The sequence below is a fragment of the Choloepus didactylus genome, chromosome 1 (genome assembly GCF_015220235.1).
Source record: "Choloepus didactylus isolate mChoDid1 chromosome 1, mChoDid1.pri, whole genome shotgun sequence".
Lineage (NCBI taxonomy): Eukaryota > Metazoa > Chordata > Mammalia > Pilosa > Megalonychidae > Choloepus > Choloepus didactylus.
The window spans coordinates 38,125,482-38,153,067 of NC_051307.1; the positions used below are offsets into that span (position 1 = coordinate 38,125,482).

At 33.8% G+C, this 27,586-nt stretch overlaps 1 protein-coding gene across 1 annotated transcript in view; it reads left to right on the forward strand.

Moving 5' to 3' along the window:
- The window catches only part of LIPI (lipase I), a 138,503-nt gene that overhangs the window by 25,656 nt on the left and 85,261 nt on the right, over nucleotides 1–27,586 (forward strand). The window contains exons 8-9 of the mRNA XM_037800648.1: nucleotides 4,369–4,545; nucleotides 23,812–23,879. Coding sequence (XP_037656576.1) covers nucleotides 4,369–4,545; nucleotides 23,812–23,879 — 245 coding nt within the window. The remainder of the gene's footprint in view (nucleotides 1–4,368; nucleotides 4,546–23,811; nucleotides 23,880–27,586) is intronic.

Sequence of the window (27,586 nt, forward strand, 5' to 3'; positions counted from 1 at the left end):
TCAAGTTTTCAGGCAAGATAAGGTCCACAGTGATGTGTATAAATATTTAGTGAATTCATCCATAAAGGAACCCTATTTCCATATTTCAGAGAGTCAATCCCAGCCACAACCACCACCCCCCAATAATAGGGGAGGGTTTTATTTTTCCTCTATCTTCTATTTAACTGTATGTTAGTATGCACATTTGTGTGTATGTGTGTGTACATATTATTAAAATTTTAAAGTTATATAATCATCTCAAAGAATATAATCAGTTTGAATGTGTTGAATGTATATGAATGTATATGATTGCTTAATAAATTCTCAAACTAGGGAATTCATTTTTTCTTAAGTAAATAATATAAAATTGTATGCTACTATTAAAATTGTGGATTCTAACCTGCTAACCTTCTAGAAATCCACTAAATAATGGAACTGTTTTTAAAAGGTTCACAGGTACCATATTCTAGTGATTAAATAAAATATAAATTTCATTTAATTGTCACTGGCCTAACAACAATTTGGCTTAAGTTCTGTTACTAATGACATCTTTGGAATTTTGGGAGACCCATCTTTTATTAAGAGAAAGTTTTGAGTCCTTTCCACCTAATTTTGAACTCTGATTTGAATGTGTTATAATGATTAATATTTTTCCATAATAGTTCATTACTTTAAATTGCTTAAAATTTTGTATATATAATATACTATTCATTATTATCAGAAATATGCTTTGTTAGCTTTTGAATTATTCACATATTCAATGCCATTCAACACCAAACTTGTCAGACATTTCACAAAATAATGGGAATGCAAGCTGAAACTGGCAGAGTTATTGTTCTCAAAGAGAACACAGAATCCTGGAGGAGACTATGGGACACAATTACAGCTTTGAGTAACAAGTTTTATAATAGAAGAACATTTAATGTACTGTGAGCCCACAGAGGCAAGGGCAAACAGGCATATGAATTGGAGGTTATACAGTCAGGGAAATCAAGGAACCCAGAAAGGGTGATCTCAAAGGAATGGAGATCAAGTTTCTAAAATCAGGGAATAGCACGTTGACTGCAGTCTTACAGTAGTTGTTTCAGATTTGTTTAGAAGGCAAAGAAGTTGTGAGTCTTGATTTGCTTTACAGACCTCGTGTTTTATGTGGAAAACCATGAAATGTTGATGCATTTTATTTAAATATATGAATTATTGCACTTTTCATGAAGGAATATAAAATATGGGAGCATATACAAATGGTAAATAATCTGTCCATCTAAGCCTGGCTAATAGCTTTATTTTTTTTTCCCACAAATAATTATTTGCCTCTTACTTATTTATGTTTTGGGATTTAACTATCTTTTAGATGTCAGGGAAGTTAGAGAATTTTAAATGATCATTTATTTCCCTTCTTAAAATTGAAACAGTATTATTTGCTCACTGTAGGAAATGTGCATATTATACAGTAAAAAACAAGAATCATTTGTAATTATACCATCCAGGGATGCCTGCACTTACCATTTTGTTTATAATTATTGCTCCTCCTTCTCACACCTCTTCCTCCTACTTCTCCTTTGCCTTGTGTATGTTGTTGACACACACACACACACACCCTTTTAAAAAAGTTAACTAAAATTAGTGTCTTATTGTATATGTGTTCTACATCCTTATTTTGTATACTTGTCATAGCGTGATCATTTTTCTATGTCACAAAAATCATTTATACACTATAATTTGAAGCCAAATATCTTAATATGCCAATACAGAACTTTACGCAGGAAAATGTCAATATTGTGTATTCGGTTTAGAATGATCCTTCAGGTGGATGAGTAATGGGGGATTTTGGGTGCAACAAGATTGGAGACAGGAATCCAGAGGCATGGTTATTGGAATAATTCATACTAAAGAAGACAGGATCCTGAACCAAGTCAGTGAAGTGAGAAAGAAGGGTGAGTTAGATTCCTGAGATTTTTAGACTTTAGAATAGATGTGTTTTTTTTGTGATGTTGAACATGTAAAGGAAAGAAACTAGTCTAGGATGACCAAGTTTTGAGCTTGGAAACTATTTTAATTATGGTGCTATTCACTGACCTTAGAGATACACAAATATGGGCCAATTTAAACATTCAATAAAAATTCTTGAGGACTTCTGTATTCCAGAAACTATACCAGAGATTGGAGATGAAATTTCAGACAAATTAGATTTCTGCCTTCACATAATTTTGGTCTAGGGCAGCAGATAGACTTTAAATTAATAATAATAATAAAATAACAATGTTCATCATTTCTCTATTCAAACATTGAGACCTTGTGCTAGATGGTAGCAATTCTATGGTGAGCAAAACAGAAATGAACGCATCTTCCTTAAACTTGCAGCCTAGTGAGGGTTATAAAGGTAATCAAATAATTGTAAAATATATAAATAAAATGTACTTGTGAAAAATGTATTGAAGTAACTTATAATGTGTATGGAAACATAAAACAGGGCATGTGAATTTGCAGGGAAGGTAAAGTTTCTTTAAGGATATTTTATATAAGCTGAGCCCTAAATGATGAGCAAGAAAGAAAATCATTGGGGCAGTTAAGTTGGGACCAGGATTGGATCTTTATTTTGTAAGAACAGTTTGACCACAGTGGATTAGAGAGGGAACAGAATAGATGCTGCTTCAGGAATGCAGGCAAGAAACAATGGTGGCCTGGAGTAGGGTGTTAGCGGTAGAAACGGAAAAATAAGGATGGATTCAGGGCAAATTTAGGATATTTCATAGGTAAAGTGATTAGGAATTTATGATACATTGGATATGAGGGTTGAAAGAAAGGATGGCATAAGGGTGGATCCTAGTTTTCTGGCTGGGGCTATAGGTGGTGATAAAATAAGAACTTTTGTAAGTTTTTGGAAGAGGACTGCTGGGGAAGATGAGGTGTTTCGTTCTGAACATACTCAGCTTAAATTGTCCCAGAAATATCCAAGTGGAGATGGTGAATAACAGTATATACTGTATATACTGGGAACTCAGCACAGACACCTCTGTTGAGGAAGCAATTTTGTGGTCATGAGCAAACTATTGGCAATTGAAACCATTCGGTGGATGTCAATTTGTGGGGGAAGATAGCACATTCCCATAGATATACGTTGAACTTGAAGAAATGTAGATAAGCTCTTAGACAAGTAAACATTAGCTATTTCACCCAATAACATTATACTCTGTGAAAGAGGAAGTGGCATCTCCTGCCAGAAGTGAGGAGGTGTTTGAGGGTAGTGGTGGCAAATTTTTGGTTGTGAGGAATCAAAGTGGAAGGATACCAGGAAAAAAATATGGACTTGCACATATTTCTGGGTACCCCACGGCTTGATCTTCAGCAGTTTCATGTATGATTGCCATCTTTACTCAAACAGGTCATTGTCACTTCACAATGGAAATTATTGCAACAGATGTTTAAAATCTTTTCTTTCTTCCTTCCACCTTTCTTTTTTCCCTCCCTCCCTCCATCTCCATCTCTATATCTCTATCTCTTTCTTTCTCCTCCTTTTTTTTTTTGCCTATACCTTTCCCTAGTTTTATCTAATGAGCAGAGGTGCAGTGGAGTAGGTAGAAGATTTCCCTTTGGAGTCAGGCAGGCCCACTTTGCCATAATTGACCTCAGGACCCCAGATTTCTGGTACTGAGGGTTAGCAATTGATCAGACTTCTGAAGAGCATTGGCATGGCTGCATTTTCATTGCACCTCTGCATTTACCAGCTGTGTGACCTTGGGCAAGGCATTTTGTTCCTCTGATGCTCAGTTTTGTCATCTGCAAAATGGCACTACTGATAGCACCTAATGCTAAGAGTTGTTGAGATGGTTAAATGAGATCAAGGATGTAAAACTTTATTATAATTCCAAGGACACTGGTAATGCTCAGGAAATTGTATTAATTATTATTAAATGTTACATTTTTTATTTTGAGTCTTAGGCTTCTAAAAATTATCATTTCAAGTCAAAACTATTTGATAAAGTGATAAGAACAAAAAATAAATATTATTTGAACACGTAGTCTATTCAAGGAACTGTGGTAGCTATTGAGGACTCTTAAAAAAAGAAGTGTGACTTCTTTAACCTAAAACAAATATTAAATGTAGCTATCTAGTTTGAAAAACAAAGTGTTCCCATTTTTCCTCAAAAACCAAGTCCAAAATATTTCTATATGGGAATTCATATATTATAGTGATGATGATGATGATGTTCATATATTTAGTGACGATGATGATGATGATGTTTAAATGACTGTTTAATTTATTCTAATAAATTCTTTTTTCTATAAGACTGGGTCTCTGTATCCTGCATGTTAACATTATATTCACTTTAGAGTTAAAATTACATTTCAAATTGTAAATATACTGAATATATCATATTTTCTTTTTAGAGAGAGCAAATCATTTCATAAACTTCAAGAAGTCAAGATTCTTGCTCAATTTTTCAATGATGTTGTAAATATTACAAGCATTGGTTTGACATATTTCCAGAGCTCAGATCTGCAATGTCCCACGTGCAAGTACAGGATCCAGAGTCTAAAGTTAAAGTCACTTACATATCCGGAAAGGTAGGAAAACTAAATCATGGTTTCAAACCTTATTTTTAAACTTGAAAATATTGGTTTGTGAAGGAATGGTTTAATTACTCATGGATCCAAATATATTTTTATTGTACATTTCAGATTATATTTTACAAGAGTATTAAAATATCAAAATGATGCAAAATGCATTCCATATCCCTGTAGTTACATATTTTATTTCCTAGTTACTTTTCTATGAATCTGGACATAGTAAATAAGAATTTGTGGAGACTAAAAATATTAAAAATAATAAAGAAGAACATGCATTTAGACAAGGTCTACACCAACAAAGAATAGTTGGTAAAATTCTTTGAAGTGTAAGTTATTTTGTAACATCTGATATAATAATATTTAGTCATTCAAAATTCAATAAGAAAGATTTTATTATAATGTTTAAAGTCTAGGGATGATTTTACTGTACTTGGCCTTTGATTAAAATGCTTATGAAAATATAAAAAAATACAAAATATATGGACATTTTCAGCAGGAATGTTACAACTTTCCCTGCCAGAGTACAAGACAGGGGAAGAGACGAGAGGTAGAGAGAAAGAGGGAAGGAGGGGAGGAAGTTGGAGGTCTAGCTTGAAAGACTACAACTACGAGATTGTCAATCTTCAACCAATTTTTGTTTTCATTATCTTAAAGATGCAAAGTCTCCACTAAACATAAAAATGAAAACAATTCCTGTAGCGCCCCAAAGCTACATAAGGAGTCCAGGGTCCAGTACCATCTTATCCACCACTCCTATCCTGTTAATACCTTTCTTTGAGCAAAGAAAATGTGGGTAAGAACAGAGAAGTCTCCATGTTACAGTTTTACATCATCTTTTACTGGGATTTAAGTGGAAAGAAATCCATATTGTTAAGAAATATCTTCTCCCTATGATATCATAGCAGGAAAGAGGCACCAAGAGTTTCTTCCTCAGTTGATAAGAGAAACATAATGTAAATCTTGACCAAACACCAGAAATGTAGCCAGAATCTTTGCACATAAAACAGTACTGAAGCTTAAGATGAAAGTGAAAAATTTAGTCCTATACATGGGGAGGGAGCAAAGAATAATCCACCATTTTGCACATGGACAAACCTGTAAGCAAAAGTTAACGAAAGATTGACAACAGCAGTTATAAAAGGCAACCTAATTCAACTTTCAGCAACATAAAAAAGAAAGATATAACATCAAGCTTTAAATCTAGTATTTATTTTTCAAAGATTTATTGCAGGAAATAGAATTATATAAAGTATTACTGAATGTTATCAATGGTCTTTATGAAAACATTAATTCAATGAAAGAAGAGAAGAATGAGATGATGAGACAACAGACTGTGATTAAAAAGGAGTTCGCTGAGTTAAGAATACGAAACCACCATGAGATTTCATTTTAACATTAAAAACAATAAAGGGTAGAAATTATCAAAATGTGGAGAACAAAGTTGATAATAACCCATAGAATAAATAAAGGTATAGAAATAATGCAGAAGATAGGATTATATTTATAGGGGAAAATAACTGAAATTCAAAATATGGATATCTGTCGTTATTGAAGAGGAGACACAACAGAAGTAATTGCAGATATAATGAAAGGAAATAGGAAAAGAGGATATAGATCTGAAACTGAAAGAATGAACTAAGAAGCAGGTACTAAGATTCCAACATTTAAACTCATTATTACTCATTTTCTTTTAAAAAATTTATAATAAAGATAGATTCTACAAGGTATAGTAAAAGGTTAGGTGTAAAACAGTAAGCAAAAGAAGAAAACCTAGGTTTGTCAATTCTGCTATTATGCAAAATACCAGAAATGGATTGGCTTTTATAAAGGGGGTTTATTAGGTTACAACATTACAGTCTTAAGGCCATAAAATGTCCAAGGTAAGTCGTCAACAATTGGATACCTTCACTGGAGAATGGCCAATGGTGTCTGGAAAACCTCTGTTAGCTGGGAAGGCACATGGCTGGCATCTGCTCAGGGGTTCCTGTTTCAAAATGGCATTCTCCAAAATGTCTCTGAGCTTGCTCTCTTAGCTTCTCTGGAGCAAACTCTGGGCTAGCATCTCCAAATCTGTTAGTTCCCAAGTGTCTCTCCAAAAGTCTCTCTCAGCTGCAGCACTGAGTTCCTTCTGTCTGTGAGCTCTTATTAGACTCCAGTGATTTAATTAAGTCCTACACTGAATGAGAAGGGTAACACCTCCATGGAAATAATGTAACTTACAGTGGGGTGAGTCACATTTCCATGGAAACACTAAATCAAAAGTTTCCATCCAATAAGATTGGGTTAAAAGATCATGGCTCTTTTTGGGGGGCATAATATATCCAAAATGGCACACTATTTAAATATTTGTTGCAGAACAACAAAAGCCAAGGCAGAAGACTGAAATGAAAATGATAATCACTTTGCCTGCATAAAAATTAAAAAAAGAAAATCTGTGTCAGAAACTTCATCAACAAAAATAAAATAAACTGGGAAAACTTTTGTAATGCATATGTATTTGTGCGTATATATGTGCATGTGTGCATGCATGCTGTGTGTGTGTATGATGATTTTAAATCATTTACATGAAAAAATATTTTATATTTAAGACAGAATATTTTGTATTTGTATTTTATTTAATATTTAAGAGAGATTTTATATTTAAGAGAGAAATTACTTTGGGATTTGAAATTGAAACAAAGAGGATTTAAAAATTACTTCTGTATCTGCCCCTTCAATTTTTCAAAATATTGAACTACTTAAATAATGAAAAGACCAATAATATTTTGTGGAAATTGTTAGGATCAGGACCTTTGTTTCCTCCAAATACTCACAAAGAGCATTTTTAATCTTTGATAAATGTGATAAGTGCTATTATCTAATTGATGGCTCAAAGACAAAACATAGATCAAATTATTGCCCTTTGGGTTGACTTCATTGCATGCCAGTTGCGGAATATAATGGACATCATTTGGTGCAGATAGTACTGAACGGAGTTCTTGGTATGGTGATAGAGCTGTTCAGGAAAACATTGGAATAATCATGGAAATGAATGTAAAAATCTCCATTTGTGTAATTTACAGTTCTTTTTGGGTCAGACGCAGAATTATATTAATGTTTCTCTTATATTTGCCCAATATTATTCTATAGATATTACAAAACAGTAGGATAAGTTTCGGCATATTTTGCCAGTTTGTAAAAGAAAAGACTTAAAAAATGAAGTGGTTGTGTGGATGAGTAGGTTGTGAGTAGTAGTGGGGTCAGTGGGAAGCAGCTTAAGCTATTACCAGCATTACAAAGTCTTACATAATTTTACATGGCTCTGCACACATCTCTGGAATGTATCCATTTATACCAGTCAGGAAGACTCTTCTTCTCCAAGTCAGTCAAGTAAAGAGGGTCTAATTACATGCACACAACTTATCCATAAACCAGACTACTTAAGTACCTACCTATTCATATGTACTTTTACAAAGAAGCCCTTAGAGACAACATCCAAGTAAAGATAAAAGGGCCAAGATATCACCTGATGAAGGGGCAGGCCACTTTGGATTGTTACTGGGTACCCTATGTAGACTTATTAATGCACATATTTGGAGAAGAAACTGTAAAAGAACAGAATCTCCCTCTGCTTAGGGAGAGATATGAATTTCAAAAAATTTTTCCTCTTGCCAGCCAAAGAATGTTTGATACTCACAAAGTTGGAATATGCTAATATATCAACAGCAATGTTTATTCATTGCCTTCATAAAATATGAATAAAAGCATTTCTGTATAGGCAAATGTCCCATAATAACTTGTAGCAAAATCCTTAAATTTGTATAATTAAGCATGTAATCCTTGCCCATGAATCTATAATTAGTTAGGTAAATTGAATAATTATCTCCATAACTAAACATGCACTGCACTGAAATATTATTAATGTATCTTAATAAATATGGTACTTCTAAATATGGAAACAGTTCTAAGGATCAACATATTCTTGATTGGGAGAAACTGAATAGGGAAGAAGCTTAATGTCTTGGAAAAAAAATGACAATGTATCAGCTAAAATTCTTACTGTTGCAAGAGACAGAAAACACAACCACAAATCCCTAAAGAAAAAATAAATATGTGGCCAGATGTATCTGAATGTCTCATGGGATTGGCTGGCTTGACTGGATTCAAGACATCAAGCCATGCAATCAGAAGCATTTTTGTTCTGTCTCTTGGCTCTGCTGTTCATATTGCTTCATTTTCAAGCTTTAGGGTGCCAAGTTGGCAGCCAGAACCGCTAGCTTTACGTGATTCCAAGTTCAAATCCAACGGGAAGAAAATAATTCCTAGAGTTTTATCACATCTCATCAATTTTGACTGGGCAAGTACACATCTTTAAACCTCACAATGTGGTCAGAGAAATACAGCCTTCTGATTGACCAGGGAAATGAACCCTCTCATTGGTTTATGCTGAACTCTGGAGACAATTTGGAGTTAAAAGTCATCCAAAGTTCATAGAGTGAGAATAATAAGGATAATATTACCAGAAGAAAGGGGAATAGAAGTTTGGTGGCAAAAATAAAAGGCCACTGCAGAGAGACTGAAGACAATTTAATGTCATGAAAAACAGTAATTAAGAATAGATTTCCGGCTTGTAGAATATTTTATTAAAGGTAAATATTGATTTAATGATTAAAACCAGATTAATTCTGACTGGCTGGTGCAATTACCGTGTGAGTGAAAGCAATTTTGAAAGCTAAACTGGAATACTCAAGTTTGGGTCTTTCAAGGTCTGGATACTTCAAACAATTTTGGGGCAAGTTAGTTTTTTCCCCAGTTGTGCTTAGAGTTATGCATGACAATAATTTAAGATTTTGTCTGATAAGATTATATGAGATTGAAGTAACTTCAAATGCTATTTGAAGTAACTCCTCAAATAATGCATCAGGGAGAGTTGATGTATAAACTACTCAGATGAATTGTCCTTTTTCAAGTTAATTAATTTTGTAGCTTTTGCCTGAATGCCATATTTACTTCATGTTAACTTCTCAAGTTTTTCCTATTATTGCATTTAGTTTATAGTTTCAAGATCCTTTTGAAAATATTATGCATGATGTTTACATATAATGGAGGCAAGTATTTGGTTAAGGATGGCCAAAGGAGCTGAGTTTAATTTAGAGAATAACCTCAAAAAACCAATTTACAGTTTTATTGTTTGTGCCAAAATCTTTAATATTTCTTTTATTGTCTTTTAAATCGCATAGCTATAAGGCCAAGAGAATTTTGGCTGAATATGGGGATTGAAACTCTGGAAATCTGAGGGATGTTTAAGATTAGCGATTTTGGCAAAACTCCTTTACTTTTACAAAATTTGTTCATCCATCCTGAAACCCATTCCTGACCCTCATTATCTACTCCCCACCCCCATTTTTTCTTGGTCCTCAAATGACACTCTCTAAGTCCAGCGTAATGTTGAGAAGTGCTACAGATACAAAATTCCAAGCAACATCAGTTCTGTGAGTAGTGTATGTGTGTGTTTGTATATAATGTTAAGCTATGCCTGATGTAACAATTCTCAAGTGGTTTTTGGAAGACCAGAAATGAGCTTTTCTTTTATATGCTGTTAAAGTCATTAATGAACAAAAAGATTAATATACCCCAAAATTTTTAGAAATTCAAACTTTTAATTATCAGATTAAAGGATAAGATTTATTTATATCCTACTTCTAAATAAAAATAGTTTATAATAGATAAGAATTTGCTTTTAATATTTGTTAATAAAAATAAGTGACTTTAATTTGTCTACATTTCATTATGACATAATTCTAGGCAGTAATTGTAGAATTGCACAATATAATTAATAATTCTCAGCTTATAATTATGAAATCTACAGTACAAATATTTTCACAAACTTCTGTGAGACACAATCATAGTAAGTACACAAATACCCAACAATCAACTTAAATCTCAACAAAACTTAATAAAAAGAAATTGCAAATGTGTATAAATGTATTTTAAAATCAATCTTTCTTGTTCACAAAATGCTTATTTTCTTTCTACACTTATCTTCTATTTTTCCCATAGTTTTTAAGTACTATAATGTATGTAAAGTAAGTATTTGCCTCATAGTAGATGCTCTATTAATATCAATCCTTTTCTCCCCATTTTTCTTCCCTTCCTCTGTTAGCACTCAACTTAACTTTCCTTATTCCTCTTTTTATATATAAATATACAACTCAAGCAACAAATTAACCAAGTCAATAATTATATGAAATGGATTTGTCTACATTACTTAAATAATCCATCAATAAAAATGCTTTAGTCATAATACTCCTATGAAATTAGGTCTCATCCTGTAATAAAAATTTCATTCATCATTACTTTCTAAACTTCCAGTCTGTTTACCCACTTCTACGATCACTCTACCCTCTATGATAACTGCAGTGCTCAGCATCCTCACCTCTGAGGGTTGTAGGGAATGTAGGAAGACTGGGTAGTGTTTACTAAGAATTTTAGTAAAAGAAATCTGCAGTGATTACAATTGTATTTTATCAGGTGGACTTTTTCTTCTGAATCCTTTGCTCCAAACCCCACTTAACCTTCTTCTCTATGGAACTAGAATCTAAAGGAAGGATTTTTAGTTTTTCCCAAGATGCATATGTTGGATGATGCAAAGGATTTAAGGAGGAAATATTGTGTATCAAGTCTTGGAAGATTTGGGCATTAGGGAGATAACCCTGAGAATTGTTTATATTAGTTAATACCTTTCTGGATGAGTAATAATGGTTACATTTGTTTAGCATCTACTACATTCCAGATATTGCTTTTGCAATCTTTGCAACACCTCTATGAGGTGAGTCTTCTGTTTTATCAGTAAGGAACTGGAAACTCAGAGGTAGTAAATAACATGTAAGTTACCCAGCTAAGAAGCACCATCACAATGATTTGAAAACAAGCCCTTTTCACTCCAAAACCAATGATCTTGGTGTTTTTAATTTGTTGTCATTTTCATTTTTTCTTTCGTTTTTAGTTGCTGTTATTTTTAAAGAAACCTTTTTTATCACTTAATATAGCCATTTATACCCATTGTGGAATATTTGGAAAATTTAAATGATGTATAATCCTACAACAAAGAGGTAACAGCTGTTAATATTTTGATATACTTCCTTATCATCACATAAGTTGTAGTGGAATCATGTATTTAAGAATTAACATTACATTATAAATGGGATTGCTATTTATATAGATACCAATATGAGTGTAATGTACCAAGAACTGTCCAACACTGGCCCTGATTATAGGCATTTTTTTTCTTTCTAAGTTTGAGTCAATAGCTGCATTTCATCTTTTGTGAAACATTCAAATTAAATATCCCTTGTTAGGCATTCAGTTTTTTTCCCTATGCTTGGTTATCATAAATTGTATCACAGTAAATATCTGTTCATAAATATTTATATGTATTTTCTGAGCTCAGTAAGATATAATATTCATTAATTTTAAAATAAACCTACATGCACACAGTGCATCAAGACCAAATTAAATCAAGACCAAATTAAATTAAAATTTGGTCTTGATTTAAAAAGTTCTACTTTTAACTTCTGACCAGGTTTTTTATTAGATTGGTATGGCAAACATGCTGAAGAAATAAAAAAATCAGTGTATAGGCATTAATGGCTTCACATTAAATATTATGGTTTTATTTTTACTTCAAAAATATTGCCAACAGACTCTACAGCATGGAAAACAGAATATACTTAAAGCCAAGTGGCACTGCAGCTTATTTAACTGTTCTTTGTAGGCAAAGATCAGTGTAAAGGTATTAGTTCAATGTCTGAGGATCTAGGATCAGTTATCTTCACATTTCCTACATTTGCTTTTGGTATATTTTGCCTATTAAAACACTTTGTGAGCTTTAAGGAACTAAAAATTACTTATCATCAATCCAAGTTTAGAATTAAGGATCATATCTGGTTAGAACCTTGGTTGCATTACTAGAAAAGGAAGATTTTGCAAATTGGGGCTATAGTTAACTAACCAAAATATATATAATAAGTCACATATAACTCATTTATGGCTTGAGTAAGAAAAAGGGTAAAGTAGTTGGGATATGCTACAGAGCAAAAATAAGCAAGTATGTAATTTTAATTTTTATATGAAGTCTAAACAATAGACTATCAAAATAGACTAAATTTGCAAAATTTGAAGGTCATTGCTTTTACTGAAGGGAAATAAAAAATTTTAAGTACGTTTTGTGTATGTTTAACAAAGCCCTTAACATTCCCTGCTAATTGTGGATGCCAACAGATGCCTGCATGAAATGTATGCTTTAAGTTTAATTACCTAGGTAATTGCTGTAACCCTCTAGTTGCTTTTCCTATTTAGATCTGTCCATACAGATAATGTGCAATTAATGAGAATTAGCACTGCCAAATTATTGGGACTGTGAACTACGAAATGTGATGCCTTATGGTCCAGATTAAACTGTAATTAGCTCTCTATAACAAACTGTGATACAGTCTACAACATAGTTCTCCTCCAGCATTTCCAGAAGAGTAGAACCTAAGAAATTAAGGGCTGAGAGGGATATGCATGATGGAGGTAACCTGGGATGACTTTTTTAGTAAAATTGGACTAAAACTACTTTTACAAAATTTGTATACAATAAAATGTACTATTTTGGGTATACAAGTCTATGATTTGATAAATATGTAGATTCATACAACCACTACCATAATCAAGATACAGAACAATTCCATCAATCCCTAAAACTTCCTCCTGCTGCCCTTTGTTTCTAACCATGCCTGTGCCACCAACTCCTGGCAACCACTGTGCCTATTTCTGCCTTTTGCCTATGTCATATAAATGGAGTCATATAGAATGTAGTTTTTTGAGTGTGGCTTCTTTCACTTAAAGTAATGATTTCAAAGTTCGTCCATGTTGTTACTTGTATCAACAGGTCATTATTGACGGATAGCATTCCATTGTATGTATCTTAGTTTCCTAAGATTGCCATAACAAAATATCAAAAGCTGCATGGCTTAATACAACAGAAATGTATTGTTTCACTGTTCTAGAAGCTGAAAGTCCAAAATCAAGATGTCTGTAGGTCTAGGCTCCCTCTGAAGTCTGTAGGGAAGAATCTGCTTTCTGGTGATGGCACCAGTCCTTGGCATTTCTTGGATTCTGGCATTTCTCTGCCTCTGTTGTCACATCTCTGTCTTTTCTCTTCTGTGTCTGTCTGTCTCTGACTCTTCTCTTCCTTTAAGGACATCAGTCATATTGGGTTAAAGACCCATCCTACTCCAGTATGACTTCATTTTAACTTAACTAATTCCATCTGAAATGACTCTAGTTCCAAATAAGGTCACATCTGCAGGACTGGGATTTTGAGCATGCGTTTTTAGAGGAAACAATTCAACCCATAACATTATGATTATATCCCAGTTTGTTTAACCATTACCAGGTAAAGGGCATGTGGTTTGTTTGTAGTTCTCAGTGTCTGTGAATAAAGTCATCATGAATGTTTGCATACAGATTTTTATGTGAACATAAGTTTTCATTTCTCTTGGGTAAATACCTGGAAGTGGGATTGCTGGGTTACATGGTAAGTGTATATTTAACTTCATAAGAATTTGCTGATTTTTTTTTTTTTCCAAAGTGGGTGTACGTTTTACATTCTCACCAACAACATCTGAAGCTTCGAGTTGCTTTACAACTTTACCAGCTTTTGAATTTGTTTTAAATTTTAACTATTATAAAAGATGTATAGAGATGTTTTGTTCTGCTTTTAATTTGCATTTCTTCAGTTACTAATGATGTTGATTATCTTTTTATGTGCTATTTGCTATTTGAATGTCTACTTTTATAAAGTATTAGTTGAAATATGTTGCCTATTTTTTAATTATACTGTTTGTTTTCTTATTGTGTTTTAAGAGCTTATTATATATTCTGGACACAAGCCTTTTGTTGGATATGTTACTTGAAAGCTTTTTTGCCAATGCATGTCTTGTACTTTCATTCTTTTAACAATGATTTTTCACAGGTTGAAAAATTTAATGAAGCCCAATTTATCATTTATTTTCTTATATTGATTGTGATTTTGATGTAATATGCCAGAACTTTGCCTAACCTGGTGATTCTTTCCCTCCCAATGCCCCCGACCCCATTATTCATCTAAATTTGCCCTCAGTTTTCTACTCATCTGTCCATACACTGGATAAAAGTATTGTGAGCCACAAAGTTTTCATAATCACAGGGTCACACCGTGTAAGCTATATAGTTACACAATTGTCTTCAAGAATCAAGGATAATGGGTTGCAGTTCAACAGTTTCAAGTATTTCCTTCTAGCTATTCCAATACACTAAAGACTACAAAGGGATATCTATATAATGCATAAGAATAACCTCCAGAATGACCTCTCCACTCCATTTGAAATCCCTCAGCCACTGGAACTTTGTTTCATTTCTCTTCCCCCTTTTGGTCAAGAAGGCTTTCTCAATCCCACGATGCCAGGTCCAGGCTCATCCCCGGGAGTCAAGTCCCGCATAGTGGGGAGAGCAGTAAGTTCACCTGCAAAGTTGACTTAGAGAGAGAGGCCAAATCTGAGCAACAAAAGAGATTCTCTGGGGGTGACTCTTAGGCACTATTATAAGTAGGCATAGCCTCTGCTTTGCAATAACAAGCTTCATAAGGGCAAGCCCCAAGATGGAGGGCTCGATCTTCTAAATTGGTAGTTCCTAATGTTTGCAAGAATATCAGTAATTCCCCAGGTGGGAATTCCATTTTTCCCCAGTCCCTCAAGGGGGCTTTGCAAATACATTTTTATTCTCTGCCCAATTACTCTTGGATGTATTGGAGCTTTATAATCACCTGTACAAACCAACCAGATCTCACTCCCTAATCAAAGTTCCATGTCATTATGGTGTTTGAATACACTGACCATACAAGTTAAATGATATAGTGTGTTACAGGAAATACAGATTTTGCACCAAATAAACATCTCTTCCTTTGGTCTCACACAGAAGTTGAAGTTTTAAAACACGATCAATATCATCCTTTACTCTTTGGTCTGATTTGCCTCAGTCCTAACCAGATCAGCTTCATTCATATCTCTAATTGAAGTCTGACCTCCTTTTCAGCCTTTTTACCAGTTGCTGTATGGGGTAACACTGACTTTCATAGCTTCCTAACTCTGGCTCTGAGTCTCAAGTGTTACACAGATACCTGAAGTTCCAGGGACCGACCAGGTTATAACAAAGAGCTCAACATCTCAGAATTTAGAAATAACCACTACAACTCAGGAGTAGATGTGACTGCTCTAAGAACTTTCAATCTAGAAACCTTTATAAGTCTTCCCCTGATAGCCTATGCTCTCAGATTCAGTTCTCAGAGTTTGCACATTATAGTTAGCCTGTATTAGTGAGTGTTATAATATTTATCTTTTCATTTCTGGTTTATGTTGAGTTTATTTCACTCAACATACTGTTCTCAAGGTCTATTCACCTAGCTGCATACCTCACAACTTCATTCCTTCTTGCAGTCACTCATTATTCCATTGTGTGTATACATAACAGTTTGCCATTCCTTTTGTCAGTTGATGTACCCTTAGGCCACCTCTATCCATTGAAAATCATGAATACTGCTGCCATAAACACCAGTGTGAAAATGTCCATTCATGTCCTTCTTTTCAGTTCTTCCAAGTATATACCCAATAATGTAGTTGTGGAACCATATGGCAACCCCGTACATAGCTTCCTGTGGAAACAGCATGCTGTCCTCCAGATGGTCTGCACCATTCTACTTCCCCACCAACAGTGATTAGTTACATCCTTCTCTCCACATTTTCTCCAGCACTTGTATCCTTCTGTTTATTTTTTTTTAACAGTTTTATTCACACACCATATATTCCATCCTAAATAAATAATCAATTGTTCCTGGTATAGTCATATAATTGTGCATTCACCATCACAATCTATATGAGGACATTTCCATTTCTTCCACAAAGAAAGAGGAAGAGGAGAAAAAAGAAAAAAGAAAAACAGGAAAAGAAAACAATGAAAAAAGATAAAAGAAAAAATAAAGATAAAAAAATACAATAAAATGGTCAGACAACACCACTACCACCAAGAATCACATACCCCCTCCTTTATATCCCCCTCTTATAGGCATTTAGCTTTGGTATATTGCCTTTGTTACAATTAATGGAAGCATATTACAATGCTGCTGTTAACCATAGATTCTAGGTTGCAATGATTGTGTTTTCTTCCCCAACACCATCCCATTTTCAACAGCTTGCAATGTTGACTTTCATCTGTTCCCCCTCATGTAAAAACTCTTATATTTGTAAATTTAATCACCATTATTGACTGCTGTAGGTTTCACTAAGTTATAAAGTCCCAGTCTTTATCTTCTATCTTTCCTTCTGATGTCATACATGCCCCTAGCCTTTCTCTTTCAGTCATACTCACACTTATCTTTGTTCAGAGTACTTCCAGTATTCTGCTACCATCACACAGTGCTGTGCTATCCATTTCTGGATCTATACAATCAGTCCTGTTGAACATTCTATACTCCTTCAGCACGAGATACCTGATCTCCACCCTCTATCTCCTGATAATCTGTATTCTCAGCTTTAACTCTCAAAGTTTGCTCATTAATGTTAGTTCATATCAGTGAGACCATACAGTATTTGTTTTTTTGCTTCTGGCTAATTTCACCCAACATAACAACCTCAAAGTTCATCTACATTTTTATATGCTCCATGACTGTATTCTGTCTTACAGCTATGTAATATTCCACTGTACGCATATACCACAGTTTGTTTATCCACTCGTCCATTGATGGACATTTAGGCTGCCTCCATCTTTTAGAGGTGATTCTTAAATAGTGGCAATTTTGCCTCCATTGTTGACACTCAGGATATTTGGCAATGTCTATATACATTTTTGGTTATCACAGCTGGGGCAGGATATTGCTGACATCTACAGCACAGAGGCCAGGGATGCTGCCTACTATTGTAAAATGGACAGGACACCATAGGTACCAAATATTTTCTCCTATGCTTTTTCCAGGAGTGGTATAGTTTTGGGTTTACATTTAAGTTTTGTGGTCTATTTGAGGGTTTTTTTTTTTTTTTTTAATAACATGAGGTATGGGCTGAGGTTCATTTTCATGAATATGGATGTACAATTGTCTAGGATCATTAGTTAATAAAAAAACTTTCCTTTTATTCTCCATTGAATTGCCTTTGAACATTTGTTAGAAATCAATTAAGCATATTTCTGTTATGTTGAATTTTGTCAAATGATTTTTCTGCATATATAGAGGTAAACTATGTGGTTTTTCTTCTTTTGTATGTTGATATGGTCAATTAAATTGAATTATTTTACAACTTTGAACCAGGCTTACATTCCTGGAGTAAACAGCTCTTGGTTGTGATGTAGTCTCCTTTTAAAAAATGTTTACTTTGAATAGTTAATATTTTGTTGAGAATTTTGTGGTTATGTCCATGAGAAATATTGCTCTGTAGCTCCCTTTATTGCAATGTGCTTGTTTGCACTTGGTATAAGGGCAATGCTGATCTCATTAAATGAGTTGGGTTGTATTCTCTTTGCTTTTTGCTTTCTGGAAAAGAGTGTAGAATTGTTATTATTTCTTTCTTAAATATTTGAAAAAGAATTCACCAGTACAGCCATTTGAGCCTGGAGTTTTCTTCTTTTAAAGTTTTTACACTACAAATTTATTTATTAGATATAAGACTATTTTGAATGAGTCTTTCTTCATGAGTTAGTTCTAGCAGCTTGTGACTTTCAAGAAATTGATTCATTTTACCTATGTTTTTTAATTTATTGCAATAATTCTGTTAATAATGTTTCTTTACTAGCCTTTTAATACCTGTAGAATATGTGGCAATGTCTCCTTCTTTACATCTGGTATTTGTAATTTGTGTCCTCTCTTTCTATTCCTGATTCATCTGGCTATAAATTGTCATTCTTTTTCATCTTCTCAAAGAATTATCTTTGGGTTTCATCAGGTTTCTCTTCCTGTTCTCTAGTTCCTTGAATCACATTGTGATCTTTATATTTCCTTTTGTCAACTATTTTGGGTTTGAATTCTTCTTTTTCTAGTTTCTTAAGGTGGAAACTGAGATAATAGATTTGAATTTTTTTTTAATTTACTTAGAGATGCACGAAGTGCTTCAGATTTCCCTCTATGTACTGCTTTAGTAGCATCTCCCAAATTTTGTTATTTTGTATTTTCATTTTAATTGAATTCATAATTCTTTCTAATTTTCCTTTTGATTTCTTCTTTGAACTATAGGCTAGTTAGAAGTGTATTATTTAGCATTCCAGTATTTGGTGGAGTTTACAGAGATCTTTGTGTTATTAACTTCTGGTTTAATCCCACTGTGGTCAGAGAACATTCATTATATGATTTGAATCTTTTTAAATTTTTGAGACTTACGGCCTAGCCTTTGGCCTACTGTGGTAAATTTTCCATGTGGGCTTGAAAAAAATTGTATATTCTGTTGTTATTGGTTTGGAATCTCCTATACATGTCAAATAGGTCAATTTTATTGGGAGTGTTAATCAAATATTAGTTTTCCTTACTGACTTTCTAGATACCTGTTTGATCAAGTATTGAGAGAGGCATGTTGAAATCTTTGACTCTAATTGTGGATTTTTCTATTTTCCTTGCTGTTCTCTCAGTTTTTACTTTACATATATGAAATTTTTGTTATAAAGTGCATAAATATTTGGGTTATTATGTACTGTTGATCAATTGATCCCCATATCATTATGAAATAGTCTTCTTTTTCCTTGGTAATTTTCTTTGCTCTGGCATGTACTTTTCTGATATTAATAGAGATATGCTAGCTTTCTTTTGATTAGAGTTAGCATGCATCTTTTTCTATCTTTTTACTTTTAACCTGTCTGTGATTTTACTTTTAAAGTCTCTTTCTTATAGCATCATATAGTTAATTTTACTTTTTTTATTACTTCTGAAGATCTCTGCCATTTAATTGGCATATTTGAATCTTTTCATTTAATGTGATTATTGATAGGGTTGTGTTTAAATCTATCATGTTGTCATTTTGTTTTTTTGTACCATGTCATCCTTCTTTCCCCTCTCCTCATTGTCTACCTTCTTTTGGATAAACTGAGTGGTTTTGTAATTCTTTTTATCTCCTTTGTAAGCTTAATAGCTATGAATCTTTGTTTTATTATTTTAGTGGTTGCTTTGAGATTTATAGTATAGTCTTTAATTCATCACAATCTACCTTCAAGTGAATTTTGCCATTTCACATATAACATAATAATCTTACACTAGCATACTTCCATTTCTCACATCCTGGCCTTGACGCTTTTGTTGTAATACATTTTATTTGGATATATGCTAAAACCCCATAATATACTCTAGTATTCTTTATTCCCTAATGTAGAGCCAATCCTTGTTACTCCTACTTGGGCAGGAGACAACATTGTCCCAAATATCTTCTTTAAGGAATGTTAGATGCAAAACTTTGGTGATATAAATTATGTAAAAGCCCTAGGGACATTTTTAAAATAGAAGTACATGAATCTTTTTAAATTTTGTGTAATATATGTGGATTTAAAAGTAATCATAAGCTAGATTGTATTTTAATTTTAAAGAGATTATACAACTGGATTTCATCTATTATGTTTATTAAAGTTTATACTTTACCAATGGAATGTGTTCATTTTATACTAATTTGCAGTAAGAAAAGCATTAGAAATCCAATATTCAGTGTACTTTTGAGATTAAAAAATAAACACATAATATTCTCTTTCCCCAGATAGTTCAACATATACTGGAAATTTTCTTCAGAATTATAGTAATTTTATATTTGGTTTTTCTATTGCCTGAGGAGAAAAGATGACATAAAAATTAGAATCATGGCAGTGGAACTAGAGGGTTTTTAACAAAATTAACAAAGAAAAATAATTTTGCCTGCCTATAGTGTTTCATAATGCTTGCAAGGGTTTTGTGAACTAAGGACTGTTTAAGGAAAATACATATGTATTTACTATATTAGTGATTAAAAATTTTTCACTGGTAATGGGATGGAGGGCATTTATTCTATTGTAAAAAAGAAACAAAACACATGTATCTGAATATTGTATTATAAATATGTCAATAGGATGATTACTTTAGGGTTAGGTTAATTTATCCACTAATAAATCTATGATGCACTTGTCCTACTATGACTACTTAAAAATGGGATGGGCTTATGGTTATAAAGGGGACGCTAAGCCCACTTATAATTATGCCAGGAGTCACCTCCAGAAAACCTCTTTTTTTGCTCTAATGTGGACATTCTCTCTCTAAGCCGAAATCTGCAAATAAATTCATCACCCTCTTCCTGATGTGGGACAGGACCCCCCTCCCCCTCAGGGAATTAGTCTCCTTGGTGACTTGGGATACAGATTCTAGGAATGAGCCCGACCCTGGCATTGAGGGGTTGAGAATGCCTTTTTCACCAAAAGGGGAAAAAAGGTGACAAAATAAGGTTTCAATGACTAAGAAAATTTAAATAGAGGCTGTCATGGAGGTTACTCCTATGCGAGCTTCAGCTAGATATGCCAAATGGACATAGTATGATAAGCCCAAGACAATAGTAGTCCTGTAAATCCTAAAGAATACCTGAATCCCTGTCTGAGACTCAATAAAAGTTTTACTCACTAAGTTTATTCTCCAGAAATGTAAATCCTGCAGAGAACTCCTATGCCAGCTAAGTCCCAAAGCTCAGAGGCAATAGCCTCTCGAAGAACATCAACCAGATGTGTCCCCTTTTCCCATAATGTAAACACCCCTTTTCAACATGAACAAGTCAGGATGGTCACTGCCTAGACATCCCTGAAGATCAGGAAAGTGATTAAACTAGAGGAAGGGGAAGCAACAGACAAGATAGAATTTAACAAAGGATTATGAATACTGAATCTCTATATAATTTTTTTTTTCTTAGTTGCTAGGGTACTAGAATAGACAGAAGGAAAGAATTGAAGTGGTAGAACTGTAACATACAGCATTCTTTGAAATTTGCTCTATGGCTACCTGTTAAACTGTAATTTGATAGTTATAACCTTTTTGTATATATGCTATATTTCACAAAAGGGGAATAACTGAAACTATGGTACTGCAACTCATAACATTTTTGAAAATTTACTATATAACTACTTGTTAAATCATACTTTGAAAGTTATTACCCTTTTGCATATTTGTTATATTTCACAATAAGGAAATAACTGAAACTGTGGAACTGTAACCCATAACATTCTTCGAAATTTGCTCTCTAACTACTTGTTAAATTGCACCTGGAAAGTTATCACAACTATGTATATATGTTATATTCCACAATATAAAATATGATTTAAAAAATTAGCAAGGACCTTCCTGATGACAGAAATAGCACCTGCAAAAAAAATGGGGTGGATCAGGTAGATCCAGGTCATTGAAGCACATTCAGTTTATAAGGGATGTTGTAGAGGGGAGATAAAGAATTAAAATAAGTTTATATACATTTGTTTTGTGGAATGTTAAAGTTTTTCCTTTACTCATTTCTTAATAAAGGATGATATCTGAATTTTTTTCAATTATATAATAGCTATTCTAAAGATAGGAATGTACATTTTGATCTCTGACAACTGAAAAAAATACTTTTTCAGACATCTAAAAGGTCTTATAGGATTGAAGCACTATCATATTACATTTATTGCTATTGTATTGCAATTAACATTTCTAGCTGCTTTTATAATCTCAAATAGAATATATTGTAGTATCCTAGATCAGCTTCTACAATTTAAGATAAATGTCTATATTTTATTACTCTTAAACATATTACCAGATATAGGAAAGTCTTTATTTAAAATTGATTGATTTTACCTGGAAATACTGTTGAAATATTCTAGAAATGTGTCCAATGGTGTCTTAACTGATCTGGAATTAGCCTGGGAACAATTTATCTCTTGTATAGAGCAGTGCACATATCAAATAAAGGTGAGCTACCAGTGCCTGTACAGTTGAAGTGGCCCTTTTCTTTGATAAAGTCACTATAGCTGACACAGGAAATTTTGCATTTATTACCACCATTTTTCCCTTTTGCTCCCCTCCTGCAATTCTTTCAACCTTTTATTTTAATGGCTAACTTTCTTTTGAGAGTTTTCAAGACATTAACAGGAAGATAAAACAAATAATTAAATAAAGAAGATGTCTACTTCACCCCATGACTTGACTTCTCAGAAAGCTTCAAATACTAACTAAAAAATCTCTCCAAGATATAGAACATTGTAGACATTTTAATTTCCAGTTTAGTAGGTGGCAAAAGAGGATTGATTGAATCATTTTGGCAAAAGGTGTCTATGCAGTTCACTCCAGCTCTTCCATGGTGGCTATGATGAAGTAAAGGACTGCTTGGCTTCCAGGAGTTGAGTTCAGGATTCAGCTCTTTATTTCAGTATCCAGCTGTATCTCCCATGTGATGCAAGTATTCCAGTGGAGCGGTAAAGGGGGAAGATGGTGAAATCAATAATTTTTTCTTTCTTAAAAGCATTGCGTCTTATTTCAGTTTGATAAAGCTTCCGGAATGCAATATACGAGAAATGCTTCTACAGTGGGAATTTATTAGTTTACAAATTTACAGTTCTAAGGCTGTGAAAATGTCCCAATTAAGGCATCAACAGGATGATATCTGGACTCTGAAGACAGGCTGCTGCATCCTGGGTTCCTCTGTCGTATGGGAAGGCACATGGCTGCTGTCTGTCTGTCTTTCGCTCCCTGGTCTCGTTTCCTTCAGCTCCTGATTCCAGTGGTTTCCTCTCTGAGCTTCTGTGGGTCCCCTTTTACCATCTCTGGGGCTTTTCTCTCCAAGCTTTCTGGGTGTTTCTTTCTCAGAGCTCTCTGGCTTTTTCTGTCTTTTATCCTCATAAAGGACTCCAGTAATGGATTAAAACCCACCTTGAATCAGTGGATCTCATCTCAATTGAAACAACCTAATGAAAAGGTCCCACACACAGTAGGTCTGCTCCCACAGTAAAGAATTAAAAGAACACGGCCTTTTCTGGGGTACATAACAGCTTCAAACCAGCATGTGTCTATTATATCCTTACACAGCGAAAGGAGTTGGAGTTGAAACGATCCTATAGGTTTGTTCTAATTCCCTGCATTTGGAGAACTAGCTAGTGATGGCATCACATATTCTAATATTTATATGAGAAAGAAATAAAAGAAATAAATTTTTCTGTTTTATTAATAGCTTTTTTTTCTGTCTCTCTTTTTCTCTTTCACAGACCACCACTCTGCAAGTATAATTTTGTACTTAAAGAATGTGAAGAAGTATTTCTCAGTCCAAGAACATGTAATTTAAGGAAGATATAACTACAATGCCTTCTTCCATCAAACATGACAACTGGACTAGTTTGTGAATTAAAGAATTTGTAAATGATAACAATGAAATAATTCCTCTAGAATGCATCACTCAATCTGGGATTCAAATATTTTTACTTCTTGAATATATTTTTAAGAATCAAAAATATAGAACATTAAAAAATGCAGATGCTAAAGAATTTGGGATATATTATAAAGCTTTTTTACTGCTTGGTTTACCTTATTTGCTTCCTGAATCAAATATTTATCTTTAAATGTTTGCCTTTATTACTTAATGCTGATAAAATAAATATTTTATAAAATAAGTACTTTAAATAAGGAAGGTCAGTGCTGCAATACCTTGTCTAAACATATCATTCTAAACTTCTCAGACTCCAGTGGTAAAAGAAATATTCAGGTATGTATTTTTTTAATTTGTAAATTTTTCCTTTGAAGAATTCACTTAGATTAATGTAAACTTTGTAAAAAATACACTTGTGATTTAATTATCTACTTGGCACTTACGTAAGTGCTGCATAAATAAAGGCTTTGTTTCTATGGTGCACAATAACCTATATTTAAAGTCAAATCCGATCCACCACTTACTACTGTTGCGGTGTTAATTTACTCACTGTGTCTAAGTCACTGTCTTGGTTTTGGGGCTGCTCTGACAAACACCACCCAATGTGTTGGACTAACTGGGAATTTATTGTCTCACAGTTTAGGAGGATGGATGGCTGACTTCCTCCCGGGGATAGTAGCATTCCAGCTGACAGTTCCTTCGCTTTTCTGTCGCTTAGTGACAGATGGTCGTGTCTTCTTTCTCTTCTGAGTTCCTGCTGACTTCCAGTTTCTGGCTCCTCCTTGAGGCCTTCTCTTTTATAAGACCCACAGTGATATAATTAAGACCCATCCAGATTCAGTTGGCCACACTTTAACTAAAAATAACATCTTTTTTTGTTTGTTTGTTTGCTTTCTCCCATTTTTATTAAATGTTGCTTAAAGTTTGTTTTTTTTTTTTTTTTGAAAAATAACATCTTTAAAAGGTCCTATTATACAGGGTTCATACCCACTGGCATGGGATTAAGATAAGAATGTGCTTTTTTCTGGGGTGCATAATTCAACATACCACAACACATAAATGGTTTTTGGTGAAGATGGATCCTACAAGGCACTTTGAATATTGTCTTGGCAAAGCGGTACTAATAATAAAAATAATTATAGCTAACACTTATTTATATCCCTGTATGTCTGGCACAGTTAAAACACGTAATACATAACAACTCATTTAATCCTTACAGAAACTCTAATAATGAAGGAACTGAAGCACAGGGTGGTCGACTTATTTACCCATATCACCCTCAGAACTGGAATTCAAACACAAGAAGTCTGTTTCTAGAGTCCATTTCTTAATCCCGATATTATATGTTTTTGCAGAGTTCAATACATATTAGCTGCCAGTAGCTATATTTAAAAATGATCACATTCAAAACAATCCAATGTCCTTAGCATTCTCCCATTGACCTGTTCAGTCCAGGAGTTCCTGGGCCTGAAGTCTCTCTCAATTAGTTCTGGGAGTCCCCAAAGTTTGTTTTATGTGTGCTTCTAAACCAGTCTATCGTCTGTCACCTACAGTCACAGGCTGCACACTCTTCATTCTTCCCATGACCACCTTCTCCCCACTGTGATGTCCTTTGCCTAGTAAGCTACTTGAGAATGACTTGTGGCCATCATTGTTGGTGTCAATATTGAAAGCACTGATGTCTACATATCCTTGATGTTTTAGATGAGTGTTTCAGGCAGAAACAAGAAGAAGTCTCTTCATTGTTTTCCCCTAGAGATTTAAGCAGCTTGGCCTGTGCCTCTATTGTCTGACCAAGTACTTCACACAAACAGCTCCTTTCATTTCTGCCTCAGCCCTTGTTTCTGCACACCTTCAACTCTAGTCCATAGGGATACCTTGTTCTCTCTCCTCTCTGCCACTTAGCCATTTGTTTACAAACTTCCCACCTTATTAAACAAAAACACAAACCCTCATATCACTTCATTCTTCCATTGTCCTCCATTAGTTTGCCAGATACACCTGGACATTTTTAATGTCAATTTGTGACATTAATATCATTTAAAGCCAAATAAAATTTTAGATGTTATCTGTAGATATGTTACCAGGAGCAGGAATCTTGCTCTAGTATTTCTGATTGATGAGGGCTTCTGTGTAACAAAGAGAAGACAGAAGCCAACACTTCCCATAGTATATTGAAGGATCCCATGACCCTTAAAACTGAATCTTTCTTGCTAGCGGTAATCACACCTTCCAAGGATAACTTGAAGACATAAACTTACAAAAGGTTTCTAAGTTCCCATATTCTAGCATCTTTTCCAGTATCTTCCTAATTCTTTCCACTTCTTTCCAAAGTAAAGGTTAATAAGGAATGCCAGAGAGGAAGCTTCTGGTGCTAGCCTTGATGGTGGTGAGGGAGGTTACTTCTTTTGACCCTCAGTCAAGTTCATAGTCTTCAACCAATATTTTTAGTTCTCTTTGATTTTCCAGATTTGGGGAATCCATCAAAAATAGAAGCAAAAAGAGAAAAATACACTTTTCCGAGGACCATAATGGAGCAGAGGTATTCTATAGCAATTCTGTGCGACAACAAAAGGAAAAAAATAGCCATTATTAACAAAGTATGTTATGCCAGGCCACCTTAAAGACATGGCGGTCTGGTTCAGATATGGAAAGAGGCAGAAGGAAGGCATTTTAGAATTCTTTATCCTATAAAAAAATGCCTACTAAGTACAGGTCATGGACTGTCACTGAATACTGCCTTCCAGGTAATTTGATTGTTTTTAGGTTAATTTTAGGATTTATCTAACTAAATAGTATATTACCCAAATAATATGTTACTTACTTTCTTTCTTGGTGTTACCATTAACTCTTTATTAAAACAGTAAATCACCTACAAAGCTTATCTTTGTTACCCCAATGGTAAACTGAAATGGAGCATGAACACACCTGATGGCAAACTGGATTTTGTTTGATTTTTTATGGAATAGATTTTTCTTTTCTCTCTCTCTTTTTTTAATAAAACACATTATCCAGATAGGCTGCAATGTCATTCTGACTTACCAGGTAGTTGTTTAATTTTTTTGCATTGCCAATGTAGATGAAGCATAACTATGTAAATACATTTATAATTCATTTTATCCATGTAACACTATTTAAAAGTTAATCCTGTTTCCTCACATTTTTACAATAATGATAGCAAATACGTAATGAGTACTTTTAATGTGCCAGTCTGTGTTTGAAGTCCTTTAAATGCCATATTTCACTTATTCCTTACAACTGCACTATAAGTTACATAATTTTATTATCATCAGTGATTGAGGGGAGAAAAAGAGAAAAAAAAATCCTTTGTACAATTGACAATTTTTGAAAGAAATGTGTTTTATTGTGTCTTGATTGTTGTGTACTGAATACAGAGTAGGCATTCTGTATATGTTTGTAGAATGAATAAATGAATGGATGGATACATAAGAGGAAAATATGTCTTTGGAAAAGAAGCATAGACCAAAAAGGGAAGTCTGGCTCTGAGAAATTGTGATGTTGTTAGCAATCATCAACTGATATGGAGGTTAATGAATGTCACTATACTAACAAATTGACACACTTGTTAGTACTCTGGAATGTGCTTTTAGGATCTT